Genomic DNA, 9,344 nt, shown 5'->3' with positions numbered 1-9,344 from the left:
TTAGCTAGGCATGGTGGCCGGTGCATGTAACCACAGCTACTCAGGAGGCTGAGGCAAGAGAATCACTTGAACCTGGGAGGCAGCGGAGGTTGCAGTGAGCTGAGATTGCACCACTGCACTCCAGCCTGGGCGACAGAGCGAGACTCCGTCTCAAAAACCAACCAAACAAAAACAATATTTGTGGCTTTGGGACAACTTTTCAGGTTTCATAAATTTGACTATATTACGAATTTTGCTCAGGCCAGGCATAGTGGCTCATGCCTGTAATCACTGCCCTTTGGGAGGCCAAGGCAGGCAATCAAGAGGTCAAGAGATCGAGATCATCCTGGCCAACACGGTGAAACCCCGTCTCTACTAGAAATACAAAAATTAGTTGGGCGTGGTGGTGGGCGCCTGTAGTCCCAGCTACTCAGGAGGCTGAAGCAGGAGAATAGTGTGAATCCAGGAGGTGGAGCTTGCAGTGAGTAGAGATTGTGCCACTGCACTCCAGCCTGGGTGACAGAGTGAGACTCTGTCTCAAAACAAAAAAAGAAAAAAGAAAAAAAGAATTTTTAAAGGAAACCCATCGTTATTTGCAAGATGAAGACCTTGGGGAGCTGCCTCGTCCTCCTGTCAGTCCTCAGGGAGGCCAGGTGTGGGGCCTGGGAACGAGCTGGGCTCCCCTGCTCAGGAGCGTCCAGAAAGATGATAATCCTGTATAACAGGAAAGCTCCTGCACAGGGTGGCTAGGTGGGTCCTGAGACCCCTGAGTCTCCAAGCCAGTATCCAGTTGGGCAGAATTCCATGGTACAGCCTAGGAGCTGACGCCCGGGTGGAGGGACGACAGCTGCCCAGCCCAATTCAGTAGCCCCTAGCCACATGTGGCTTCCGAGCCCTTGAAATGTGACTCATCCAAGTTGAGATGTGCTGTGGGTGTAAAATACAAGACGTCAAAGACTGGGTCCAAACACACAAAAAATGTAAAATGTCTCATTAATACTTTTTATTGATTACATTTTTTTTTTTTTTTTTTTTTTTTGAGACGGAGTCTTGCTCTGTCGCCCGGGCTGGAGTGCAGTGGCCGGATCTCAGCTCACTGCAAGCTCCGCCTCCCGGGTTTACGCCATTCTCCTGCCTCAGCCTCCGGAGTAGCTGGGACTATAGGCGCCCGCCACCTCGCCCGGCTAGTTTTTTGTATTTTTAGTAGAGACGGGGTTTCACGGTGTTAGCCAGGATGGTCTCGATCTCCTGACCTCGTGATCCGCCCGTCTCGGCCTCCCAAAGTGCTGGGATTACAGGCTTGAGCCACCGCGCCCGGCCTATTGATTACATATTGAAAGGATAATATTTTGGATATATTGGGTTAAATAAAACATTATTAAAATCAACATTATTGATTTCTTCTGTTTTAAAAATGTGCCTAGTCGAAAATTTAATGTTTTTTTTTTTTTTTTTTTTTTTTTTTTTTTTTTTTTTTTTTTTGAGACAGTCTCACCTGGGTGACAGAATGAGACTTTGTCTCAAAAAAAAAAAAAAAAAAAAAAAATTGGGGTTTCAAGTCAGGCACTTACAGTCCCTGCTGTTCAGGAGGATCACTTGAATCCAGCAGTTTGACGTTGCAGTGAGCCATAATCACACCTCTACACAACAGAACAAGACCCCCCCCCTTTTTTTTTTGAGACAGAGTCTTGCTCTGTTGCCCAGGCTGGAGTACAGTGGTGTGATCTTGGCTCACTGCAACCTCTGTCTCCCGGGTTCAAGCGATTCTCCTGCCTCAGCCTCCTGGGTAGCTGGGATTACAGGCATCCACCGCCACGTCTGGCTAATTTTTGTATTTTTAGTAGAGACAGGGTTTCGCCATGTTGGCCAGGCTGGTCTCGAACTCCTGACTTCAAGTGATCTGCCTGCCTCAGCCTCCCAAAGTGCTGGGATTACAGGTGTGAGCCACCACGCCTGGCTATATGTTAAATTTTTGATTGCATGAAAGGAGGAAAGAAATAACTAAGAAGTCCCCAGAGTAGTCCCTGGCAGGAGGCTGCCTGGACGGCTGGGGTGGGGGGAATTAGGGACCCGTTCGGTCCGCCCGCGTAGGATGCTGGATTATCAGCGCCACCTAGTGGCAGGTAGTGATGAGGGGAATGACCAGAGTGGAGCGAGCAAGAGGGAGGCAGCAGCGGATTTGGGGTCCCCGCTGTGAGCGCAGCCAGCTGCCCAGGGCCCGCTCCAGTCTGCAGGTGCTCCAGGCAGCTTCTCACTTAGGTCTTATGTGAAGGCCTGTGGGCTGTATTCATCACACAAGGTGGGTTTGGCTGGCACAGTGTTGATTCAACTTTTTTTTTTTTTTTTGAGATGGAGTCTCCCCCTTGTTGCCGAGGCTGGAGTGCGGTGGTGCTATCTCGGCTCACTGCAACCTCCACCTCCCGGTTTCAAGCTATTCTCCTGTCTCAGTCTCCTGAGCAGCTGGGATTACAAGCACCTGCCACCACGCCCGGCCAATTTTTGTATTTTTAGGAGAGATGGGGTTTCACCATGTTGGCCAGGCTGGTCTCAAACGTCTGAACTCAGGGGATCTGCCCACCTTGGCCTCCCAAAGTGCTGAGATGACAGGCTTGAGCCACCGCGCCTGGCCTCAACACATGATTTTTAAACACTTTATTTCATATTTAAAATTGGGGTTTCAAGCCAGGCACTTGTATTCCCCACTGTTTGGGAGGATCACTTGAGTCCAGAAGTCTGAGGTTGCAGTGAGCCGTGACTGTACTCCAGCCTCAGCAATGGAACAAGACCACTGTCTTTATAAAAAATTGGAGTTTTGGCCGGGCGCGGTGGCTCACGCCTGTAATCCCAGCACTTTGGGAGGCCGAGGCGGGCGGATCACAAGGTCAGGAGATCGAGACCACGGTGAAACCCCGTCTCTACTAAAAATACAAAAAATTAGCCGGGCGCGGTTGTGGGCGCCTGTAGTCCCAGCTACTCGGGAGGCTGAGGCAGGAGAATGGCGTGAACTCGGGAGGCGGAGCTTGCAGTGAGCCGAGATCGCGCCACTGCACTCCAGCCTGGGCGACAGAGCGAGACTCCGTCTCAAAAAAAAAAAAAAAAAAAAAAAATTGGAGTTTCAGACTTTTAACATAAAGATCTGGGAATCCTGGTCCAATTTCCTGCAACAGCTGGGCCAGCTGCAGCCGGTTTCACCATGTTGGCCGGGCCTAATTTTTCACCTTTTTAAAAAACAATGATGAAGAATCTAATGAAAATCTGGTCAGGCGCGGTGGCTCACGCCTGTAATCCCAGCACTTTGGGAGGCCAAGGCGGGTGGATCACGAGGTCAGGAGATCAAGACCATCCTGGCTAACATGGTGAAACCCCATCTCTACTAAAAATACAAAAAAAAAAAGAAAAAAAAATTAGCCGGGCGTGGTGGTGGGCGCCTGTAGTCCCAGCTACTTAGGAGGCTGAGGCAGGAGAAGGGCGTGAACCCAGGAGGCAGAGCTTGCAGTGAGCCAAGATCACACCACTGCACTCCAGCCTGGGCGACAGAGAGACTCCATTTCAAAAACAAAGAAAGAAAATTAAGGCCAGGCCCCTCACACTTGTAATGCCAGCACTTTGGGAGACAAAGGCAGGAGGATCACTTGAGCCCACGTGTTTGAGACCAGCCTGGGCAACATGGCAAAACCCCATCTTCACAAAAAATACAAAAATTAGCTGGCATGGTGGCACACGCCTGTATTCTCAGCTGCTAGGAAGACTGAGGTGGGAGGATCACCTGAGCCCAGGAGGTCAAGGCTACAGTGAGCCATGACTTAGTGGCTCTGTCTTACACCTGTCTCTTTCCTTTCTGGCATTTTCCTTTTTCTATGCATTTCATGCCTATCATTGTGCCTTTTAAACAATATTTGGGCAAATCCTGTGATCTCAATGGATAACCACAATTATTTTTATTTATTTATTTATTTTTTGAGACAGAGTCTCACTCTGTCGCCCAGGCTAGAGTGCAGTGGTGCGATCTCGGCTCACTGCAAGCTCTGCCTCCCAAGTTCACGTCATTTTCCTGCCTCAGCCTCCCAAGTAGCTGAAACTACAGGCATCCGCCACCATGCATGGCTAATTTTTTGTATTTTTAGTAGATACGGGGTTTCACTGTGTCAGCCAGGATGGTCTCGATCTCCTGACCTCGTGGTCCGCCTGCTTCGGCCTCCCAAAGTGCTGGAATTACAGGCTTGAGCCACTGTGCTCGGCCATAACCACCATTTTTTAATAATCACAAAATCTTTTCTTCACCACATATCAGTCATCTTGGAGAATGGATATGATCTTGGGAAGCAGACAGAAAAATCAAGCAAGGGTTCCAGAAAACCTAAACAGTACATAACTAAGGCTACTCAGGCCCAGGATCCCCTGTGGCATCAGAGAGATGAGGAAGCACCTCTCAGGTTGATAACGTATATGGATACCCACGCAAATATCCAAGCAGCCACACATCTATATAAACACACACAAAATATGTACATATCACAAACTCAGAATCCTAGGCAAATACATATCAGCACGCAAACACACAACGTGTGCACCCAAACACACAGCCCTGGAAAAACCATGATAGCAGCCAGTGTGTCCTGGACTTTACAGTTTATAAAACAGCTTCCCATGCATTCTCTCCTTGTAACAACCTTGTGAACTGAGTATGTCTGAACAGCCTCCACTCAGTGAGTGTTTATATAGGCCAAGCACTATGCTAGTGCGTTAAATTCATCGTCCCATTTAGTCTCCAAAACAGCCTATGATGTAAGTACTTATTCTAGCCCGTTTACAGATAGGAACACCGAGGCTCAAAGCCGCCAGGTGATTGGCCCAAGATCACTCAGCTGGTCAGTGAGGAGACGGAAGTCCAGAACTGTGACATCCCTCCCACGGAACTCATGGGGCTGCTGCGCCAGGATTCTGCCTGCAGGAGTGTCCTTGCTATTTCCAGGCTGAGAGCGTGACAGGGTGGGGGAGTAGAACCCTTACTTCTTTCTTTTCTTTTCTTTCTTTCTTTTTTTTTTTTTTTGAGAGAGTCTCACTCTGTTGGCCAGGCTAGAGTGCAGTGGCACAATCTTGGCTCACTGCAACCTCTGCCTCCCGGGCTCAAGCAATTCTCATGCCTCATCCTCCTGAGTAGCTGGGATTACAGGCGTGTGCGCTACTACACCCAGCTAATTTTTGTATTTTTAGTAGAGATGGGGTTTCACCACATTGGCCAGGCTGGTTTCAAACTCCTGACCTCAGGTGATCCACCCGTCTCGGCCTCCCAAAGTGCTGGGATTACAGGGGTGAACCACCGTGCCCGGCCCCCTTATTTCTTTCAGTCCTGGAATTTAGGAAAGCAGGACTTGCTGGTCCTTGTATCATGTTTCCAGATGATAAATACCTGAGGCTGAAACATGGCTACAGCCTTGTCCAAGCTGGTTTCTCATAAGATCCTAATAGTACACAAACAGTTACAGCTTGTGAACACCTTGAACACCTTCTGTGTGCCAGAAACGGTCCTTTACGAACCACTTACAATCCTCACAGCCACCCTGGAATCATTATTCATGTCAGAGGGGAGGAACTAGAGGCTGAGAGAGGCGGCTGAGCAGGGGCTGGACTGGGGCAGGCCTGGCTCTTTCCTTCCCACTGGCAGCCCGTGGCACTGTGGGGCTCGGCGGGCAGGGCTGGGGCCAGCATCTCACGTGTTGCTGCTCCTGGCTAGACCCCACGTCCCCGCTGAGTAGAGTCAAAGCCTTCCCGTGGTCTGTGCCATGCCTTCCCGTGGTCTGTGCCATGCCTTCCTGTGCAATTGGGAACCCTAAGGGCTGTGGCTGGGGACAGGATGCCGAGCGCGCAAGCCAGGGCTGGGGTTTGCAGACAGCACAGGCATTTTTAATTGTAGTGGTGGGCCTCACCCCACGTGCTCTGGGAAACTCTCCCTGGGTTTATGCCTAATGGCGTTTCTCTAGCTTCTGTGGGATCCCCACTCTGCTGTGGAGAACCCTTCCCTCTCCTGTTGGCAAGAGCCCAGCTCTCCCCCAGCACCTCTGGGCTCTGGCCTAGCAGGCAGCCCCTGCCGCATTAGACCCTTAGCCTGATCCGGTCCAGACACCAGCTCGTCTCAGACGCAGGTCAGCTCTCTGGACAAAACTCCCGGGGCAGCTGGCTGTGCCTCTCACTCGCTCAGCCGGCTTGACCTGAGGCCCCTTTGCCCTCACTCAACCCCCTCCCCAGAATCCTTCCTGGGTTCCAAGTCGGCCCCTCATCATGGGGGCCCTGGGCCAAGTTCCCTGGGAGTTCTTCCTGCCTGTCGCTCGAGGTACCTGCACGCAGGACTCACAGGCCTCCAATCCTCAGCCCTGCCCTTGGCCTCCTTCCCTGAGACCCGGCCAGACTCTCCCTTCGCTGTGGCTCACTCCAGGCAGGTCCAGAGACGGGGCTGACCGCATCCCTACCCTCCCAGGCCCCCTTGACCCCTCTCCTGATCATGCCCTCTCCCACCCCAGGGGACGCAGGGAGGGGGTCTCTGGATGTCTTTTTCCTCCCCTTGGGCCCCCACAGTGCTCAGCCACACCTGGGGTCTTGCTATGAACGAGTTCCCCCAGGCGCCGACCTGTGGGCCTTAGGCCCCGCCCAGCGTTCCAAGGCGAGCCCGGGGCCCTCAGGCGTTCCTGCCACCCTGGGCCACTGGGCCCACTGGAGTCGTGGTATCGGACAGAAATGAGTTTTTCCTTTTTATTTGGCTGCTGCTGCTGCCTCTCCCGGACCAGGCTTGGGCAGCAGCGCAGGCAGGGGAAGGGGACTCCGCACTCATGTGCCCACGAGACCACAGCAGGCCCCACCCGCACTCCCACGCTCCCACACCTGCTGCCCCAAAGCCCTCACTCTCCTAAAAGCAGCGAGAGCACACAGGGCTCGGAGGCGCAGGGCTGCGAAGGTGGCTCCAAGACGAGTTCGAGTCCAAGATGAGCTCAGGATCCTGAGCCTTTCTGGGAAATGCCTCCCCAGGTTGGGATGCGGGGGCGCAGCCCCAGGCCCTGGAGCTCCTTCTTTCTGGCCCAGGCTGGGATGTGGGGGGCAGCCTCAGGCCCCAGAGCTTCTTGTCTCTAGGGAGGCCGCGTCTCTTTCACGCCAGGTCTCAGCCCGTCCAGTTCTGCTCTTGTCCAGGACGCCTTTGCAGTCCCGGCTTTTGTAGTCCAGCTGCCAGCACGGCCTCCCTCCAGCCCCGCTGGTGCCTCGAGGCTGGTCAGGAGCGCGGGTGGCCCATCCTGGGAGCGGCTCGCAGGTAGCCCCGCGGCCAGGGAGGCAGCCCGGCAGAGGAAGGCCCCGGACAGCGGCGCCAGCTTCCCCAGGAGGCCTGGGTTAGGCCCGGCCCCTCGGCCACCGCGCTGGGCCGTCCCGGGGGCGCGTGCGGGGGGCACGAGGCACAGCGGGGCGCAGACGGCACCGAGGGGTGGGCGGCGTCTGGGCGTGCGAGGCTGGGCCCTGCAGGCGTCTGGGGGCTGGCGCCTGTGTCTCCGGTGTCCCCGCGCGCAGCTGGGCCGTGGCACTCCAGGTGTCCGCAGGGCTCGCGGGGCGCGGGGCTGGCGCGCAGGACCAGGGAGAGCGCGGCGATGCGGTGGATGGCTCTGCGCAGCGTGGCAATCTTGGAGAGCCTCTTGCCGCCCAGGTCGTGCCGCAGCGCTCGGCGCAGCGCGTTGAAGGCCTCATTGTAGTCCAGGATGCGCTTGCGCTCCCGCACGTTGGCCGCCATGCGCCGCGCCTTGGACCGCACTGGCCTCGCGCGCCTCCTCCCAGCCGGCTCTTCTGCCTCGCCCTGGCCAGGGGAAGCGACGTTCGCCCCCAGCACCCCCAAATCACCCCCGGGCTCGGGGCAGGGGCCCCCCAAGTCCTCCGCAGAGCCTTCGGCCCCCTTCCGCGCCTTGAGGCCTAGTCCTGGCTCGCCCCGCAGCATGGCCTCCCCGGGCCCTCACCCTCTGCCCCAGTCCCGGCCCTCTGCCCTTTGCCGTCTGCCCCCTGCCCCGGCCCCGGCTCGCTACGCGGACGGTCCCCGGCTCCTGGGGCTGGACACTCCCGAGACAGGCCCCCTCCAGCTGGGCTTTATGGCACCACGCGGCGCCCCGCCCTCCCATCCATCCATCTCCCTCCTCCTGCATTATTACCGGCCTCCAGGTAGGTCGGCGAGGGAGGAACCGAGGGGAAGAAGGAAAGCGAGGAGGGAAGCTTGCAGGTTCTTGTAAGCGGGGACCAGACGGCAGCCCGGCCACGCTGCATGGGGGACCTTGCCCTGCCTCGCTCCGGGGCTGCTGTGGGGTGTCTGGGTTCCACATTCTTCCTCCCCACTCCCAGATACGGTGCTAAGTTTGGCTTCTAGCAGGAAAGCTGATAGAAATAAAGAGTGGCAGAGGGCTGGGTGCCGGCTCACGCCTGTCATCCCAGCACTTTGGGAGGCCGAGGCGGGTGGATCACTTGAGTTCAGTAGTTCGAGACCAGCCTGGCCAACAGGGTATATAAAACCCCGTCTGTACTAAAAACACAAAAATTAGCCGGGCGTGGTGGCGGGTGCCTGTAATCCTAGCTACTCGGGAGGCTGAGGCAGGAGGCTGTGGCTTGAACCCGGAAGCCGGAGGTTGCAGTGAGCAGAGATCCCACCACTGCACTCCAGCCTGGGCCACAGAGCGAGACTCCATCTCATAACAACAACAACAAACCTTGAAAGGTCTTGTCAAGTCCTGTGGGCAACCACAGAGATGTCATTGGGAAAAGCACGAGTGTGCCAGCAGGGCTCATATGGGAGGAGCAGGGCCCTGCAGGTAAGGCTGGCCCAGAGCTTCCGGCTTTTTCAGCTATGGAGTGCGGCTGGCGGCAATTGGGGTTCGGGTTTTGGTTGGGCCTGACTCTCCCTCCACTGCCCTTTGACTCCCCTTCTGCAGACAGACCTGGGCTGAGTCGGCAGCAGAGGGTGAAGGGGAAGATCCCTTTGCAGCCCTGGGTCCCCATCAGGGCCATCTTTGGGGTCCAGAGCCCTCGGGCAGCCCTATCTCGTGACACAGCTCTGCCAGGTTATGAACTCAATGAGCAGCCTCTCTCCTCTTCCCCCAGGGATTTGCATTTGAAAGAGGGTCTCAGAAAAAAGATGTTTATTCCCAGAGAAAGACCCCCAGTGGGATTTCTGGCATCCACAGCTGAGTTATTTGGAGTACCTGAGGGCCACTCATTCCCAGTCACAACCCAGATGCCTCCAAAATGCCAAGGCCTGTGGCATTGGAATGGTTGTGTGGTTCACATCCATCTCGCCAAGAGAGCGTTGCCAGTAACCCCATTATTTCAAACTGAATGTCTCCATAGAAGAA

The 9,344-nt window shown here is 55.2% G+C and overlaps 1 protein-coding gene across 1 annotated transcript; it reads right to left on the bottom strand.

Annotated features, from left to right (window-relative positions):
• Nucleotides 1-6,712: 6,712 nt before the first annotated feature.
• On the bottom strand, nt 6,713-8,431 carry BHLHA9 (basic helix-loop-helix family member a9). The gene has a single exon (XM_045376533.2). The coding sequence runs from the start codon at nt 7,943-7,945 to the stop codon at nt 7,238-7,240; it is 708 nt and encodes a 235-aa protein (XP_045232468.2). The 5' UTR covers nt 7,946-8,431; the 3' UTR covers nt 6,713-7,237.
• Nucleotides 8,432-9,344: the final 913 nt, after the last annotated feature.

Source organism: Macaca fascicularis, chromosome 16 (genome assembly GCF_037993035.2).
Source record: "Macaca fascicularis isolate 582-1 chromosome 16, T2T-MFA8v1.1".
In the NCBI taxonomy this organism is placed as follows: domain Eukaryota; kingdom Metazoa; phylum Chordata; class Mammalia; order Primates; family Cercopithecidae; genus Macaca; species Macaca fascicularis.
Note: the sequence above shows the minus strand (reverse complement) of the source record. Positions and strands in the feature narration are given on the sequence as shown.

Coding starts and splice junctions, on each gene's coding strand:
- BHLHA9 (XM_045376533.2), bottom strand. CDS start 7,945: ATGCTGCGGGGCGAGCCAGGACTAGGCCTCAAGGCGCGGAAGGGGGCC.